The 19,632-nt window shown below is 48.6% G+C and overlaps 2 protein-coding genes across 2 annotated transcripts in view; both read right to left on the reverse strand.

Annotated features, from left to right (window-relative positions):
* LOC135886051 (cytosolic phospholipase A2 gamma-like) overlaps nucleotides 1–19,632 on the reverse strand; it is a 979,292-nt gene that overhangs the window by 201,332 nt on the left and 758,328 nt on the right.
* LOC135885987 (olfactory receptor 6F1-like) lies at nucleotides 2,009–2,959 on the reverse strand. The gene has a single exon (XM_065413881.1). It carries the CDS (start codon nucleotides 2,957–2,959, stop codon nucleotides 2,009–2,011), a length of 951 nt encoding a protein of 316 aa, XP_065269953.1.

The following is a 19,632-nucleotide window of genomic DNA, read 5'->3' on the forward strand; positions in this document are numbered from 1 at the left end:
ACCTATCTCATAGAACTGGAAGTGACCTTGGAAGGTAATTGAGTCTAGTCCCCTGCCTTCACAGCAGGACCAAGTACTATCCCTGACAGATTATTTTTGCCCCAGATCCCTAAATGGCCCCCCTCAAGGATTGAACTCAGAACCCTGGGGTTAGCAGTTCTTTTATTTTCACACGGCACTGCTGTGTGTCCCTCATGTAGCCCTTCTCCCCCAGTCCACGAGCGATCTGCATAGATGTCAGTGTTTCTTCTGCTGGATCGGAGCTCTGCCTGCACAGACTCTTCTCCCCACACACAGCGATGAGATCCACCACCTCCTGTGCAGACCAGGACTGAGCGTGTTTGGGGCGTGTAGTCTCCATGATCAGTTGTGCTCAAGCTGGCACGCTCAAACAGGAAATGGGAATTCAAAAGTTCGCGGGGCTTTAGCAGGGGAGGGGATATTTCTGCAGTGCAGCAGAGTTGAGAATGATCTCCAGAGCGGCCACAGATGAGCATTGTGGGACACCACTTGGAGGCCAATTAAGTCAAATTACACAACGCTGCATCTGCACTACCTCACAGTTGACCCATGAAAATCTAACTAAGCACTATGTCTCTTGCAGAGGTGGATTACAAAAGTCAACATCAGAGGAGACTTAGGTCAACGTAAAGGACCCGGTAGTGTAGACACATACATTAACAGGTCCACTTAAGGGGGCTTCCTTAGACCTAACTCTGTAGTGTAGACCAGGCCTTAGAGATTGTTATAATTCCCAGTTCTCTCCTACCATATTTTGCCCCCTAACCGTGCAGAAAGGTCTCATTCCAATTTATTCCCAGAGTGAATAATTTTGTGTCAAAGCTTTGTTGTTCATAATGTCCAAATGTAGACTATTTCTGGTTCGCATAGTTGTATTTTGGAAAAAGGGATTTGTTTGTTTGTATTTTTAATCGATCTCTAGCAAAACATTGTTGACAGGCCTGAATGGTGCATATCATAGGCTGAGGGAGGCAAAGCGTCCCCAAACAGCCCAGCATGTCCCTGCTCCCATCGGCCCCGAGGCCCCCTTTTGCTTGACGCTTTCCCCTTGGACCCAGCCCTGCCAGGCTGCTCGTCTTCTGGAAAGCGTGCTGGGGCTGGTGCTAGAGCCTGTGGCCGAGACATGAGGCAGTTGGGGCTGCCTAGTACTGGGGGCCCTCGGGCACTGGGGCCATGCCGCCCGGTGCTCGGGGGGCTGGGAAATCTGGGGAGGTGTGGCCCGGGATGTGGTGGCAGGGAGGGGAGAGAGGGGCTCAGGACACTGGCGGGGTAGGGGAGGTGGATGGGGGGCAGGGCCTCAGGCAGAAGGAGTGGGGCTGGGGACTAGCCTTCCCCAAGGAGCGGATTACACACTGCCCATGCTGACAGGGATGAAATCCCATTGCTTGACTCTTCAAAGGGTATGTCTAACTTGCACATTGGCTAGAATACAAGGCAAGAGCTGAATCTTCTCACACTGCGGGTTAAGTTTTTAGTTCCAAGTTGATTCACTCTTCGTCACTTTAAGGAATATTCAACCTGTGATTTCAGTTAAAAAGAATTATTTTATTTGCCATTCCCTGTGATCAGCTGCCATGTAGAGATCATTAGGAAGGAGACATAAAACATTAGCCACATTAACATTTGCATCCCCCGATGCCCAATACACAGTATAGCCACTCCTTGCCCAGCCTTCCTCCTCTGCTATCCTCTGCAGCCCCACACCAGGCATCCAGATGCCGAGACTCTGGAACGATGCACCAATCTGGGGAAGGTGGGTGTTCCCCTGCCTGACTCCTCCAGGGCCCTGTCCCACAGGCCAGGTGCCCAGAGGCTTTGGAAAATCCCACTGGGACCCCAAGTATCTGGAAAAACTGGCCCTACATCACTGCTGAAAAGTGGGCAAATACGAGTTCGGTGCTGGCGTCCTGTGGCCAAGGCCAGAGGTTTCCTTGAGGCCCTACCCCAGCCCATGTTATATCTATTTTAACCCAAGGAAATTGTCCAGTTAGCATGGTCCAAACTTGAATTTCCTGCAAGCTTTCCTCAGGACCTCCTGGACCACTTTGTTTCTTAGGCAGTAGATGAGGGGATTGACCAGGGGAGTCAGGACTGTGTAGATGACAGACAGAACTTTCTTGAAGTCGCTCAGAATGTTGGTGGTTGGGAACATGTAGACAATCAGCAGAGTTCCATAATAAATGCTCACCACAATGAGGTGGGAAGAGCAGGTGGAAAATGCCTTTTGCCTCCCGGTGGTGGACGGGATTCTCAGGATGGTGCCAATGATGCAGATGTAGGACATCAAGGTAAGCATGAATGGGACCAGTGAGAAAAGCAAGGTGAGTGTGAAAGTCACCATTTCCATGAGGTGAGGGTCATTGCAGGAGAGTTTTACAAGGGGGATGAGATCACAAAAGAAATGGTCAATACCATTGGGGCCGCAGAATGTTAACTGAGACATTGAGAACATATTTATGCTATTACCTAGGAAGCCACCTATCCAACAGCCACCTGCGAGCTGCAGGTAAGACCTGTGACTCATACGGGTTGCATAGTGCATTGGATTGCATATCGCTAAATATCGATCATAAGACATCACCGACAGGAGAAGATATTCTGTAGCAACCAGAGAACAAACGAAATACAATTGTGTGATACACCCATTGAATGAAATAGTCCTGTCCCCAGTCAGGGGACCAGCCAGCATCCTGGGCAGGATGGTGGAGGTGTAGCAAGTCTCCAAGCAGGACAAGTTCCCCAAGAAGAAGTACATGGGGGTGTGAAGATGCTGATCAGTCACAACTAACGCAATGATAAGGATGTTCCCTGCCACGGTCACAATGTAGATCACTAGGAACAGCAGGAAGAGAAGGATCTGCAGTTCCTGGAGATCTCCAAATCCCAGGAGGATGAATTCTGTGATGGACGTTTGGTTTCCCTGCTCTGGACTCTCCATGGTGTTTGTCTACGGGAAAGAAAAGAACTATACCACATAAATGAAGAACATTCACTCAATAAAACATAACCTTTTTTTTCATTGTCCCCCTATGCTGGCTACTGGAATGAATGGTGAGTGGAGAATGGAGGTCAGGGGAGGGGAAATGACATCTCATGATCCCTGGGGCAGATTTCATATCTGAGCAGACTGCAGGTTCAAGAAAGTATTAATTGCTCTGGAAACTCATGTAGTAATTTGACAGATGGCACCAAGCACTCAAATATTAAGGTGATGGGGCTTAGGTACAACAATACATAAATGTATTGGTTCAAAGAGTCACATGTTTCACTACCTGGTGTATCAGAGCAGAGCAATGGTCTTTATAGATTGGAGATCCATGGGCAAAACAAGCCAGGATTCGATATTTTAGAGGAAGCCGCAACAGAGAAACAAACAAACAACTAAGGCTGGGATTTGCAGTGTGTGGGCAGCCAACTCCAAGTGAATTGCAGTGGAAATGGGCCGCCTACCTGTATTAGAGCCATTTGAAAGTTTTTATCATCAGACAAATGCCTCTTCTTCCCTAGGACAATACTTCATTGTCCTGCTGTCGGACACTCGGCATATAGAGATGGGATCTTCATTAAAAACCAAAGCAAACAAACAAAAAATCCTGCTAGAAATGACTGCGTTAGCTAGAAATTGATCTTCTCTTACAAGAAAAATTTCTGGATAAAATTTGTAAGAAATTTGCAGTTTTCATATAATGAGAGTTGTGTAGAACCTGAACTTCCATTTCATCCGCAAATCCATGATTTCAAATGTTGGATTTCATTCCAATTTTACTTTTAAAAATGCATTTACCCATTTTTAATTTAATTTCTAGGATATTTTTATTTTATATCACATTGCATTTTATAGTTATTTACATTTATTTTTAATTATTTTTATTTTATTTTATTTCATAATGCTCTGTACAATAATTCTTTTCCTAAACAAAATTGCATAGAAATTGATATGTTCCCCAGGAACATTTTGAGGTCTATCAAGAAAACATTTTTTCATCAATAATGCCAATCAGAATTTTTTATCAGCTGTATGTTTTCTTCTTTATCTTTGGTTAAAAGTAATAGGCCTGGTCTACACTAGGAGGTTATGTCGAATTTAGCAGCGTTAAATCGAATTAACCCTGCACCCGTCCACACAACGAAGCTATTTAGTTCGACATAGAGGTCTCTTTAATTCGATTTCTGTACTCCTCCCCGACGAGGGGAGTAGCGCTAAATTCGACATGGCCATGTCTAATTAGGGTAGGTGTGGATGGAATTTGACACTAATAGCTCCGGGAGCTATCCCACAGTGCACCGCTCTGTTGACGCTCTGGACAGCAGTCCGAGCTCAGATGCTCTGACCAGCCACACAGGAAAAGCCCTGGGAAAATTTGAATTCCTTTTCCTATCTGGCCAGTTTGAATCTCATTTCCTGTTTGGACATCGTGGCGAGCTCAGCAGCACTGGCAACGATGCAGAGCTCTCCAGCAGAGGTGACCATGCAATCTCAGAATAGAAAGAGGGCCCCAGCATGGACTGATCGGGAAGTCTTGGATCTGATCATAGTGTGGGGCGATGAGTCCGTGCTTTTGGAGCTGCGCTCCAAGAAACGGAATGTGAAGATCTACGAGAAGATCTCAAAAGCCATGACAGAGAGAGGATACAGCCGGGATGCAACGCAGTGCCGCGTTAAAATTAAGGAGCTGAGACAAGGGTACCAGAAGACCAAAGAGTCAAACGGACGCTCTGGATCCCAGCCCCACACATGCCGTTTCTACGAGGCACTGCATTCCATTCTAGGTGCGGCCGCCACCACTACCCCACCACTGACCGTGGACTCTGAGGATGGGATATTGTCGACGGCCGCTTCCTCGGAGATGTTAGCGGACGGGGAAGATGAGGAAGGAGATGAGGAGGATGACGCAGTCGACAGCGCTTACAACGCTGATTTCCCCGACAGCCAGGATCTCTTCATCACCCGCACAGAGATCCCCTACCAACCGTCCCCAGGCGTTAAACCGGACCCTGAATCAGGGGAAGGATCAGTTGGTAAGTATTTAAAACATGTAAACATTTATTTTGAACAGAACAGGAATATTAACAATGGGTTTTTCATGATTAGTTTGCCCTAGGCGCTTAACGTTTTAGTCCTTGGCAGTGCAACTACTGCAAAAGAATCTAACAATGTCCGGTTTATCATGATTAGTTTGCCCTAGGTGCTCTACTTTTTAGTCCTTGCCAGTGTAGCTACTGGAAAATGAGGTCAATATGTCCGGGGATAGAGTTGAAATCCTCATGGGACATCTCCACGAAGCTCTCCTGGAGGTAATTGGAAAGCCTTTGCATGAGGTTCCTGGGGAGAGCGGCCTTATTGCGTCCTCCGTGGTAGGAAACTTTTCTGCGCCATGGTATCATCAAGTACTCCGTGATCATTGCCTCGCAGAGCATGGCGGCATACGGCCCTGGTTTTTGCTGGCTTTCACGCAGCATGCGGTCTTTCTCTGTGTCAGAAATCCTCATCAGAGTGATGTCGCTCATGGTGACCTGCTTTGAATTAGGGGAATGTTAGTATTGGGACTGCTTGCCTGTTCCTTTACATAACTGTAACCGGCAGTTTACAGCCACGCGGTGGAGGCGGGAGAGGGGCAGCATACAGGGATCTTTCCCGGGGACAGCCACGAGGGGGTGGGACAGGAGCAGAGTTCATGCTTGCCGGATTGCCGGCAGCAGGAACTGGCCAACGCTAGGAGCATTGCTTTGAACGTGAAAGGAGGGCACTGCTATAAATTAAGTTTTAAGCAGCCAAAAGTCTACGGCTTACCATGTCAGCCTGCTACCCAAATTCCGCTATCCTGCCCTGCTTGTTTGATCTCCACTGCAAGACCCCAGGCACTGAATGTGAAGGCCGAAAATTCGACCTTGTCCTGAGTGCGCATGTGATAGGTGCTGTGCATGGTCTTGTTCACAGAGAAAGACTATGTTCATTGTTCACAAAAATGTATCTTTGTGAGGAATTCACTCCCTTTTTCCCATCCCACAGCTGCGACTGTCTCCCGACCTACCCCGGCATCCCCCTCCCAGAGGCTGGCGCAGATTAGGCGGAGAAAGAAAAGGACATGGGACGACATGTTCTCAGAACTTATGGGCTGCTCCTGAGCCGAGGCGGCCCAGCAGACCCAGTGGAGGGAGAACATGTCGCAATACCAGCGAGCACACAGCGAATGGGAGGACAGGTGGCGGCAGGAAGACCAGCAGGCGACTCAAACGCTGCTTGGACTAATGAGGGAGCAAACGGACACACTCCGGCAACTTGTGGATGTTCTGCAGGACCGGAGGCAGGAGGACAGAGCCCCGCTGCAGTCTATCTCTAACCGCCCTCCCCTGCCACAAAGTCCCATACCCCCCTCACCCAAAGTCCCAAGAAGGAGGGGCGGCACGGGCCGTGAAAACTGTCACTCCACCCTTGCATACTGCTCAAGTACCAGAAAGCTCTCATTCCCAAAAATTTGATGTCCTTTCCTTCCCGCCTCACCCAAGCCCCCGTCCCAGTTTCATCCCCTAACTGTGTAGTTGCTAATAAAAAATATGTTTCTGTTAATTACTGTTTCCGTCATGTTCTTTTAGAGGAGAGTGTGTTTGAAGGGGGGGAAGGGGGTTGGTAATTGTAGAGGACAGTCACCTTTACCAGGGTACAGACACAGGGGCAGGTTCAGCAGAAGGTCACACACACATTGCAGTCACTAGGCACCCTGGTCAGTCTGGGAGGTGGTTTTCATATTCTGTGTGCGGGGGGCTATGTGACTTTGTGGCGGGGGAGGGCGGTTAGAGATCTTATGCAGTGGTCCTTAGCCTGGATGACAGAGCCACGCAGCAGTGGATCTGTAAGCGTCCTCCCCCGCCACAAAGTCACATAGCCCCCACACACAGAGTCCCGAAAAGGAGGGGTGGCAGGCTCCGTTGAAATAACCAGTCCACCACTGCGGACCGCTCTAGGAGCAGGAGCCTGTCATTCCTCGAGTTTAGAAGCGTTCTTTCCATCACTACGCCCGCTCCCCACCACAGTCTGGGTCCCAGTTTCAACAGTTTACCGCAAAATCCTTAATAAAGAAAATGGTTTTAATGAACAAAGTTTCATTTATTTTATTTTTAAATGTGTGTTGGAAGGGGGGGAAGGGGGTTGGTAATTGGAGAGGATAGTCAACATTATCTGGGTAAAGAAATGGGGGCAGGTTCAGCTTCTCTTTAAACATACTTAATAGTCACAGGTTACCCTGCTCACTGAGGAACCTAGCTTTCAAAGCCTCCTGGATGCACAGCGCGTCCCGCTGGGCTCTTCTAATCGCATGGCTGTCTGGCTGGGCGTAATCAGCAGCCAGGCTATTTGCCTCAACCTCCCACCCCGCCATAAAGGTCTCCCCCTTGCTCTCACAGAGATTGTGGAGCACACAGCAAGCTGCAATAACAATGGGGATATTGGTTTCGCTGAGATCAGAGCGAGTCAGTAAGCTTCTCCATCTCCCCTTGAGATGTCCAAAAGCACACTCCACCACCATTCTGCACTTGCTCAGACGGTAGTTGAAAAGTTCTTTTTCACTGTCCAGGGCGGCAGTATAGGGCTTCATGAGCCATGGCATTAGAGGGTAGGCAGGGTCCCCGAGGATCACTATAGGCATCTCCACATCCCCAACAGTTATTTTGTGGTCCGGGAAGTAAATCCCTTCCTGCAGCCGTCTAAACAGACCAGAGTTCCTGAAAACACGAGCATCATGAACCTTGCCCGGCCATCTGACGTTGATGTTTGTAAAACGTCCCCTATGGTCCACCAGTGCTTGCAGCACCATTGAAAAGTAGCCCTTTCTGTTAATGTACTGGCTGGCCTGGTGGTCCGGTCCCAGGATAGGGATGTGAGTTCCATCTATAGCCCCACCGCAGTTTGGGAATCCCATCGCGGAGAAGCCATCTATGATGACCTGCACGTTTCCCAGAGTCACTACCTTTGACAGCAGTAGCTCAACGATTGCGTTGGCTACTTGCATCACAGCAACCCCCACGGTAGATTTGCCCACTCCAAAGTGGTTCGCGACGGACCGGTAGCTGTCTGGCATTGCAAGCTTCCAGAGGGCTTGTCATAACTATAAAGGGAAGTATCAGAGGGGTAGCCGTGTTAGTCTGAATCTGTAAAAAGCAACAGAGGGTTCTGTGGCACCTTTAAGACTAACAGAGGTATTGGGAGCATAAGCTTTCGTGGGTAAGAACCTCACTTCTTCAGATGCAAGGAATGGAAATCTCCAGAGGCAGGTATAAATCAGTGTGGAGATAACGAGGTTAGTTCAATCAGGGAGGGTGAGGTGCTCGCTAGCAGTAGAGGTGTGAACACCAAGGGAGGAGAAACTGCTTCTGTAGTTGGACAGCCATTCACAGTCTTTGTTTAATCCTGATCTGATGGTGTCAAATTTGCAAATGAACTGGAGCTCAGCAGTTTCTCTTTGGAGTCTGGTCCTGAAGTTTTTTTGCTGTAAGATGGCTACCTTAACATCTGCTATTGTGTGGCCAGGGAGGTTAAAGTGTTCTCCTACAGGTTTTTGTATATTGCCATTCCTGATATCTGACTTGTGTCCATTTATCCTCTTGCGTAGTGACTGTCCAGTTTGGCCAATGTACATAGCAGAGGGGCATTGCTGGCACATGATGGCATATATAACATTGGTGGACGTGCAGGTGAATGAGCCGGTGATGTTGTAGCTGATCTGGTTAGGTCCTGTGATAGTGCTGCTGGTGTAGATATGTGGGCAGAGTTGGCATCGAGGTTTGTTGCATGGGTTGGTTCCTGAGTTAGAGTTGTTATGGTGCGGTGCGTGGTTGCTGGTGAGAATATGCTTAAGGTTGGCGGGTTGTCTGAGGGCGAGGACTGGCCTGCCTCCCAAGGTCTGTGAAAGTGAGGGGTCATTGTCCAGGATGGGTTGTAGATCACTGATGATGCGTTGGAGAGGTTTAAGCTGAGGGCTGTAGGTGATGGCCAGTGGAGTTCTGTTGGTTTCTTTTTTGGGCCTGTCTTGTAGCAGGAGGCTTCTGGGTACACGTCTGGCTCTGTTGATTTGTTCCTTTATTTCCTTGTGTGGGTATCGTAGTTTTGAGAATGCTTGGTGAAGATCTTGTAGGTGTTGGTCTCTGTCTGAGGGGTTGGAGCAGATGCGGTTGTACCTCAGTGCTTGGCTGTAGACGGATCGTGTGGTGTGTCCGGGGTGGAAGCTGGAGGCATGAAGGTAGGCATAGCGGTCGGTGGGTTTTCGGTATAGGGTGGTGTTAACGTGGCCATTGCTTATTTGTACTGTGGTGTCCAGGAAGTGGACCTCCCGTGTAGATTGGTCCAGGCTGAGGTTGATGGTGGGGTGGAAGCTGTTGAAATCATGGTGGAATTCTTCCAGGGTCTCCTTCCCATGGGTCCAGATGATGAAGATGTCATCAATGTAGCGTAGGTAGAGAAGGGGCGTGAGTGGACGAGAGCTGAGGAAGCGTTGTTCCAGGTCAGCCATAAAGATGTTGGCATATTGTGGGGCCATGCGGGTGCCCATAGCGGTGCCACTGGTCTGGAGGTATATATTGTCACCAAATTTGAAATAATTGTGCGTGAGGATAAAGTCACAGAGCTCAGCAATAAGTTGTGCTGTGTCATCATCAGGGATACTGTTCCTGACAGCTTGTATTCCATCTGTGTGTGGGATGTTTGTGTAGAGAGCCTCTACATCCATGGTGGCTAGGATGGTGTTTTCTGGGAGGTCACCAATGCATTGTAGTTTTCTCAGGAAATCTGTGGTGTCACGGAGATAGCTGGGAGTGCTGGTGGCGTAGGGTCTGAGTAGGGAGTCCACATATCCAGACAGTCCTTCAGTGAGAGTGCCACTTTAATAGCAACTTTACTAAAATAAGACAGGAGATCTACATTACACACTTCACCTCTCTACAAAGGAAAAAGGACCGTAAGCTGTCTAAAATCCTACCTGGCACATGGGGCCACAACAGGGGTACCCCTAGCTCACCCAGCAATATCGTCAATTTATCCAGCTACACACTCAACCCAGCAGAGGAGTCTGTCCTATCTCGGGGACTCTCTTTTTGCCCCAGCACCCCCACGAACATGATACAGTTCTGCGGTGATCTGGAAGCCTACTTTCGCCGCCTATGACTCAAAGAATACTTTCAAGATAACACTGAACAGCGCACTGATACACAGATACCCTCCCACCAACAACACAGGAAGAAGAACTCCACATGGACTCCTCCTGAGGGTCGAAATGACAGTCTGGACCTGTACATAGAATGCTTCCGCCGATGTGCACAGGCAGAAATTGTGGAAAAACAACATCGCTTGCCTCATAACCTAAGTCGTGCAGAACGCAATGCCATCCACAGCCTCAGAAACCACCCTGACATTATCATCAAAGAGGCTGATAAAGGAGGTGCTGTTGTCATCATGAACAGGTCTGACTACCAGAAGGAGGCCGCCAGACAACTCTCCAATACCAAATTCTACAGGCCACTTTCCTCAGATCCCACTGAGGAATACACTAAGAAACTGCACCATCTACTCAGGACACTCCCTACACTAACACAGGAACAAATCAACATACCCTTAGAGCCCCGACCGGGGTTATTCTATCTACTACCCAAGATCCACAAACCTGGAAATCCTGGACGCCCCATCATCTCGGGCATTGGCACTCTCACTGAAGGACTGTCTGGATATGTGGACTCCCTACTCAGACCCTACGCCACCAGCACTCCCAGCTATCTCCGTGACACCACAGATTTCCTGAGAAAACTACAATGCATTGGTGACCTCCCAGAAAACACCATCCTAGCCACCATGGATGTAGAGGCTCTCTACACAAACATCCCACACACAGATGGAATACAAGCTGTCAGGAACAGTATCCCTGATGATGACACAGCACAACTTATTGCTGAGCTCTGTGACTTTATCCTCACGCACAATTATTTCAAATTTGGTGACAATATATACCTCCAGACCAGTGGCACCGCTATGGGCACCCGCATGGCCCCACAATATGCCAACATCTTTATGGCTGACCTGGAACAACGCTTCCTCAGCTCTCGTCCACTCACGCCCCTTCTCTACCTACGCTACATTGATGACATCTTCATCATCTGGACCCATGGGAAGGAGACCCTGGAAGAATTCCACCAACAGCTTCCACCCCACCATCAACCTCAGCCTGGACCAATCTACACGGGAGGTCCACTTCCTGGACACCACAGTACAAATAAGCAATGGCCACGTTAACACCACCCTATACCGAAAACCCACCGACCGCTATGCCTACCTTCATGCCTCCAGCTTCCACCCCGGACACACCACACGATCCATCGTCTACAGCCAAGCACTGAGGTACAACTGCATCTGCTCCAACCCCTCAGACAGAGACCAACACCTACAAGATCTTCACCAAGCATTCTCAAAACTACGATACCCACACAAGGAAATAAAGGAACAAATCAACAGAGCCAGACGTGTACCCAGAAGCCTCCTGCTACAAGACAGGCCCAAAAAAGAAACCAACAGAACTCCACTGGCCATCACCTACAGCCCTCAGCTTAAACCTCTCCAACGCATCATCAGTGATCTACAACCCATCCTGGACAATGACCCCTCACTTTCACAGACCTTGGGAGGCAGGCCAGTCCTCGCCCTCAGACAACCCGCCAACCTTAAGCATATTCTCACCAGCAACCACGCACCGCACCATAACAACTCTAACTCAGGAACCAACCCATGCAACAAACCTCGATGCCAACTCTGCCCACATATCTACACCAGCAGCACTATCACAGGACCTAACCAGATCAGCTACAACATCACCGGCTCATTTACCTGCACGTCCACCAATGTTATATATGCCATCATGTGCCAGCAATGCCCCTCTGCTATGTACATTGGCCAAACTGGACAGTCACTACGCAAGAGGATAAATGGACACAAGTCAGATATCAGGAATGGCAATATACAAAAACCTGTAGGAGAACACTTTAACCTCCCTGGCCACACAATAGCAGATGTTAAGGTAGCCATCTTACAGCAAAAAAACTTCAGGACCAGACTCCAAAGAGAAACTGCTGAGCTCCAGTTCATTTGCAAATTTGACACCATCAGATCAGGATTAAACAAAGACTGTGAATGGCTGTCCAACTACAGAAGCAGTTTCTCCTCCCTTGGTGTTCACACCTCTACTGCTAGCGAGCACCTCACCCTCCCTGATTGAACTAACCTCGTTATCTCCACACTGACTTATACCTGCCTCTGGAGATTTCCATTCCTTGCATCTGAAGAAGTGAGGTTGTTACCCACGAAAGCTTATGCTCCCAATACCTCTGTTAGTCTTAAAGGTGCCACAGGACCCTCTGTTGCTTTATAAAGGGAAGGGCAACAGCTCTCCTTTGTACAGTACTATAAAATCCCTCCTGGCCAGAGACTCCAAAATCCTTTTACCTGTAAAGGGTTAAGAAGCTCGGGTAACCTGGCTGACACCTGACCCAAAGGACCAATAAGGGGACAAGATACTTTCAAATCTTGGGGGGTGGGGGAGGCTTTTGTTTGTGCTCTTTGTTTTGGTTGTTGTTCGCTCTTGGGACTGAGAGGGACCAGACATCAATCCAGGTTCTCCACATCTTTCTAAACAAGTCTCTCCTATTTCAAACTTGTAAGTAAACTGCCAGGCAAGGCATGTTAGTTTTCCTTTGTTTTCTCATCTTGTAAATGTACCTTTTACTAGAGTGTTTATCTCTGTTTGCTGTACTTTGAACCTGAGGCTAGAGGGGGTTCCTCTGAGCTCTTTAAGTTTGATTACCCTGTAAAGTTATTTTCCATCCTGATTTTACAGAGATGATTTTTGCCTTTTTCTTTAATTAAAAGCCTTCTTTTTAAGAACCTGATTGATTTTTCCTTGTTTTTAGATCCAAGGGGGTTGGATCTGTATTCACCAGGGAATTGGTGAAGGTCTCTCAAGGCTACCCAGGGAAGGGAATTAGCTTTGGGATGGTGGCAGCGGACCAGATCTAAGCTGGTAGTTAAGCTTAGAAGTTTTCATGCAGGCCCCCACATTTGTACCCTAAAGTTCAAAGTGGGGAAGCAGCCTTGACAGGGCTATGGCCACTCGCTTCTGGACAGTCAGGGCTGCTTGCATCCAGGTGTCCTTGCACTTCAGGGCAGGGGACAGCAACTCACGAAGTTCCAGGAAAGTTCCCTTCCGCATCCGAAAGTTTTGCAGTCACTGTGATTCATCCCAGACCTGCAGCACTATGCGGTCCCACCAGTCCGTGCTTGTTTCCCGGGCCCAGAATCGCCGTTCCACAGCATCAAAATGACCCATTGCCACCATGATGTTCACGGCGCAGGGTCCCATGCTTTGTGAGAGGTCTGTGCCCCTCTCAGACTTAATGTCCTCACCGCGCTGCCGTAGCCTCCTCACCCGATTTCTGAGCATCTGACTCTGAAAAAGGTGGACAATAAGGTGCGAGGTGTTGACAATGGCAATAACTGCAGTGATGATCGCAGCGGGCTCCATGCTCGCAGTGCTGTGGCGTCCGCGCTGTCACTCACCAGAAAAGTGCGCGAACTGATTGCCCGCCGGCGCTTTCAGGGAGGGAGGGCGGGAGTGACGGTTGAATGACGACAGTTACCCAAAACCACCCTCGACACATTTTTTGCCACAGCAGGCATTGGGGGCTCGACCCAGAATTCCAATGGGCAGCAGGGACTGCGGGAACTGTGGGATAACTGCCCACAGTGCACTGCTTCCAATGTCGACGCTTGCCCCGTTAGTGTGGACTCACAAAGTCCAATTACTGTCCTTAGTGTGGATACACACGTTCGACTTTGTAATATCGGTTCCACAAATTCGATTTAAGTAAAATCGAACTACTCTCGTAGTGTAGACATACCCATACTAATCCTCTCTCTCTCTCTCTCTCTCTCTCGTCTGCTACTTCTGTCTCTTTCCCCATTACTGATCCTTAAAGAGAGAGGGTGGGTGAGGTCATATCTTCTCCCAGACTGATTTACTAATGTCACGGAGTATGGGGGAACTCAGGGCCCTGCACCCCCGGCTTCCTGCGATTCACCATGACTCTCAGCCAGCCAGTAAAGCAGAAGGTTTATTTAGACGACGGGAATACAGTCCGAGACAGGTCTTGCAGGCACAGACAACAGGATACCCCTCAGTTAGGTCCATCTTGGGGTCCTCGGGCATCCCAGCCCCCCCTCCAGAGGTCAGAGCCCTCCCTGCCTGCCAGCCACCTCCCCAGCCAGCTTCCCCCGACTCTGCCTTCAGCGACCCCTCCCACAGCCTTTGTTCAGTTTCCCGGGCAAAGGTGTCACCTCGCCCCAGCCCCCTCCTGGGTTCTCATGTTACAGGCTCAGGTATTTCCCTTCAGTCATTCTCCCATCCCCCAACGCAGACCATCCCAGCCACACTCCCCTGTCAGCACTTACAGATCACAGTAAGAACAGTCCCAGTTCATCACAACTAATATTTATTAACTGCTCAGTAAGGCCCTGATCCTGCACAGAGTGATGCACATGGTTAATTTTACACCCCGGGAATAATTCTGTTCCTTCCAAGACTTCTCCGCTGACAGCTAATATAAAAGTTCTACTGAATTCAAGGATGGGCTCCTTTGATTTCAATGGGATTTGGACAGCAAATGCCTTGAGCTTTGTTTAAATGTACAGCTTGGCTGGATTCGATTTCCATCGACAGATGTTGGTAAAGGTGGATATCAGCTGATAGATCCAAACCAATAACAGAAACTATCAGGAAGAGTGGGCGTTAGTGCGGCCTCACATTGCGCCTGCACCTGCAGGGATGGTGTGACCGGCCCCGCGGCTGTGCAGGGAGCCCTCTGCACCCAGCTGTCACGGGAGTGAATGAGCGGGGCTGGGAAAGCAGAGCTGCAGAGGGCTCCCTGCACGGTCACATGGCTGGCGACACCCATCTCTGCAGGTGCAAGGTGTGGGGAATGCTGCAGCCATGGCAGGCCTGTGCTGTGAGGAGGAGGGTGAGTCCCTGGCTATGGGGGAGGCCGCTCCGCGGCCGAATGGTTTTGCCCATTGACAGAGCAGTTCAACAATGAGGTGGCCACTCCAGTGGCCGGGGGCTCCCCGCCATCCTCCTCCTGCTCCCAGCCCTGGCCATGGATCTCTGCTCCACTGGGCCAGAGCAGCCGCTTTCCCTTCTTCTTGCGCCCTGGTGTCTTGGATCCCTCGGCAGGTCGGGAGCCCCCCACACCTCGCTGGCAGTGCTACCCTCGCCCTGGCCTGAACCTTAACCACCGCTGAGCTTCCTGCGACTGTAAAAATAAATAGTTAAAAATTGGGGGGGAAATCATAAAGATAAAATAATCTCAAGATTAACTGTTTTAGGGGAGAAACAAAACCGATTTGTGCCGAGTCCACTTATAGCCAGTGTCTGATCCCCGAGCACTGAACACAGTAGCCAGCAGCAACTCTGCTTTCCCCCCGGCAGTTCACTCAGTGCCCCGTGAGGGGGGAGCTGCCATGGAAGGGGTCAGGACGGGAGGTTAGAGAGGAATGAAGGCTGCTCTAGTGTTTGAAGCGCTGGTCTTGGTCTCAGCAGATGTTGGTTTGTTTCCCTGCTTCTTCACCAGCTCTTTGTGTGACATTCAGGGTAGATTTCCAAAGGCCACTAGGTATCCAAGAACGCACACTGGTGCCTGATTAGGGGCCGTACCTAACGCCCATCGATTTCCAATCCCACTGGAGGGTCTGGGTCTTGAGGTGTCAATAAACCTCCATAAATCTGCCCCTCTGTGTGCCACATCCCATCTGTAAAGCAGGGGTAATAGCACAATATAGGGGCGCTGAGAGGATAGATGCATTCAAGACAGTGAGGTGCCCAGATACCAGGGTGATGGAGGCCAGGTAAGGACCTAGAATAGACGTGACCTGACAGTTCTTTCCTTTTTACAAATTCAGCCATTTTGCTTTGGGTTGGGAGTTTAAGAGTGATCAGTGCCCAGTTCCCCATAGATTCCTTTGGGGTAAGTAACCTAGGAAACCTACATTGCTTCAAACGCCTCAAGATTCAAGGAGCAGGGAGGAAAAGGATGATTTACCTCTAAGGCGGGTCTGTGAGCAGCTGGAGTCTCTGTTGTCACCTCCTCATGCAGCATTTCAGGGACCAGGATCTAGGTTATTCAGTCCATTTTCTCTCCTCACTGCATTCACCTACTTCCACGTGCCCAGTAACTAGAACGACAGCCTAGAAAAGCTAACGAGGCTCCTTTCCATGTCTGGTAACGTGACCCTATGCCTCATACCCTCTGTGAAATGGGGAACGTCTTTTCTGATTCATTATATATCCTTCTGCAAGGAGAGGCGGTCTCCAGAGGCCCGTCTGCTGTGGGGAAGGCAACAAACAAGGGGAAGTTGGTATTTACTGACATTCTCTAAAACTAAACCAGTGTCAAAATTCTAATCTCAAAGGGAGAGTCCTGGAGAGGGAAGAAATTTCTAATCCTAAGCAAATCTGTCTTTTTATTGAGTGAACGCTCTGTTGACTGTCAAGAAATAATGCACTAATTCTAGATTTTACCACTGCCTCGGTGATTTAGACACTGAGTTCCCATCCAATTCCCTTAGAAAGATTTGAAAAAGTCAGCAGTTAGATCAGCAGCTGATCTTTCATTTTCTCCAACCAACCCCTCTGTTGCCCTTTGTAGCAAGTGCACATGTACCCAGTCACCATCCAATGAGCTCACTCAATTAGTTCAGGTAACATTTTTAAAAGAGTCTAAATGATTTAGAAGCCTAAGTCTCATTTTCAAAAGTTTCTCACTTACTGAGGCTTAGCAACCTAAATCTCATTTAAAGGCAACGGGATTTAGCCTACTATGTTACTTTTGAAGCTTTCTTACGTGTTTTTGAAAATGTTACCATTAGCTCAATGCCTCCTGGTCAGTCTTTTCTGAAACGAGGAAGTGCAGCCTGCTGTTCTGATAAAATGGAGGTGCAACAGGGTGCTTTATGCATTTAGGTTGGGATCTTCAAAGGGGGGTAATGTACCAAATAAAGACCCAACTTCCATGAGATTGCTGTGAGAATTTGGCAACTCCCTTAGTCTTCTTGGAAAGGCCTATACCATTAAAGCATGGAAGTCAGAGACCTGAGATTATAAAGTACAAATAATTTCTTCCCATTCCCAGAAAACTTTCAGGCTTACAAGGGGTAGATTAACTCTCCTGTGGGCCTGGGGCTATTAGATTTTGTGGGGCCCCTGTATACAAGTATTTTTCCTAATTTGCTTCTTGGAGCAGCTGGTCCTGGAGCCCACCAGAGGAGAGGCAATTCTTGATTTAGTCCTAAGTGGAGCATAGGATCTGGTCCAAGAGGTGAATATAGCTGGACCGCTTGGTAATAGTGATCATAATATAATTAAATTTAATATCCCTGTGGCAGGAAAAACACCACAGCGGCCCAACAGTGTAGCATTTAATTTCAGAAAGGGGAACTACTAAAAAACCAGTGGGGCCACTGGACAATCGAGGTGCTAAAGGAGCACTCAGGGATGATAAGGCTATTGTGGAGAAACTAAATTAATTCTTTGCATCAGTCTTCATGGCTGAGGATGTGAGGGATATTCCTAAACCTGAGCCATTCTTTTTAGATGGCAGATCTGAGGAACTGTCCCAGATTGAGGTATCATTAGAGGAGGTTTTGGAACAAATTGATAAATTAAACAGCAATAAGTCACCAGGACCAGATCGTATTTACCCAAGAGTTCTGAAGGAACTCAAATGTGAAATTGCAGAACTACTAACTGTAGTCTGTAACCTGTCATTTAAATCAGCTTCTGTATCAGATGACTGGAGGATAGCTAATGTGACGCCAATTTTTAAAAAGGGCTCCAGAGGTGATCCCTGCAACTACAGGCCTGTAAGCCTGACTTCAGTACTGGGGAAACTGGTTGAAACTATAATAAAGAACAGTATTATCAGACATATAGATGAACATAATTTGTTGAGGAAGAGTCAACATGGTTTTTGTAAAGGGAAATCATGCCTCACCAATCTACTAGAATTCTTTGAGGGGTTCAACAAGTCCCTGCGTTAATCCAGCCCTGTCCAGAACTGTAGGTCTGAAATTGGTCTTTTAGAGTTTGAGAACCAAAGAATAGCACTGATTCCATCCTGTAAAGGACAGTGTTCTACATTCACACTATCCAGTTCATGGGCCAGTTTGGGTGCAGCCAATATAATCATTTCAGGTGTGTGTATTTCAATATATTCTACAACTTGACTCCAACACTGTCCTTTTTTTTGACCGACTGTCACTTCTTCCCCTGAAAGGAAGGTTTCTTCCAGCATTTACAGAAGAATACAAATATCCACTTATTTCTGAATGCAAAAGCAACTAGGAGATAGTTATAATTCCCAGTCCTCTCCTACCATAATTTGCCCCCTATCCATGCAGTAAAGTCTTAATCCAATTTATCCCCAGTGTGACTAATTTTGTGTCTAAACTTTGTTGTTCATAATGTCCAAACATTGAATATTTGTGTCTAGCATAATTGTATTTTTGCAAAAGGGGTTTCTTTCTTTCTTTGTTTTTGTAATTGATCTCTGGCAAAAACATTGCTGTCAGGCCTGGGTAGCTCGTATCATAGGCTGGGGGAGGCTAAACCTCCCCAAACAGTCCAGCATGGCCCTGCCCATGCTCTGCCCCAAGACCCCCTCCTGCTTGCTGCTTTCCCCTTGGCTTCCTGAGCCCTGGCAGGCTGCTCCTCTTCTAGGAAGCGTACCGGGGTTGGGCTTGGTTTAGAGCCTGTGTCCGGGACTTGAGGCAGCTGGATACCTAGTGCTGGGGCCCCCGGGCAGTGGGACCATGCCACCCAGTGCTTGGGAGGGCTTAGGGCACTGGGGCAGGGCAGCCCAGGGCTGGGGCGGCGGGGCCAGCAGCTGCGGGGAGAAGAGAGGGGCTCGGGGCTCTGGCAGGGTAAGGGGGCAGAAGGGGTGGAGTAATGGACAGAGGTGGCCGGGGCCTTAGGCAGATGGGATGGGGCTGGGGGCTTGACTCCCCCAAGGAACATCTCACGCATCACCAATGCCGACAGGGATGAACTCCCATTGCTTAACTCTTCAAGGGAAACACATCTAATCTGCACGTTGGCTAGAATACAAGGCGAGAGCTGAATCTTCCGACACGGCTGATTAAATTTTTAATTCCAAGTTAAGGAATATTAAACCTGTGATTTCAGTTTAAAAGAATTATTTTATTTGGCATTCCCTGTGATCAGCTGCCTTGTAGAGATCATTAGGAAGGTTACATAAAACATTGGCCACATTAACTTTTGCTTCCCCCGATGCCCAATACACAGTATAGCCACCCCTTTCCGAGCCTTCCTCCTCTGCTATCCCTAGTGCCCATGATATACTTGAACTTCCCCTTTCCCATTCCTCACCATTTGCTCCCCCAATGCCCCTTTGCCCCAGGTACATTTTGCATGTGCACCTGGCACTGTACAAAAACAATACGCACAACAGTTCCCTGTTGGAAACAAACAAACCAACCCCGAACACCATTCTGGGATGTATTAGCAGGAGTGTTGT

Source organism: Emys orbicularis, chromosome 12 (assembly GCF_028017835.1).
Source record: "Emys orbicularis isolate rEmyOrb1 chromosome 12, rEmyOrb1.hap1, whole genome shotgun sequence".
Taxonomy (NCBI): domain Eukaryota; kingdom Metazoa; phylum Chordata; order Testudines; family Emydidae; genus Emys; species Emys orbicularis.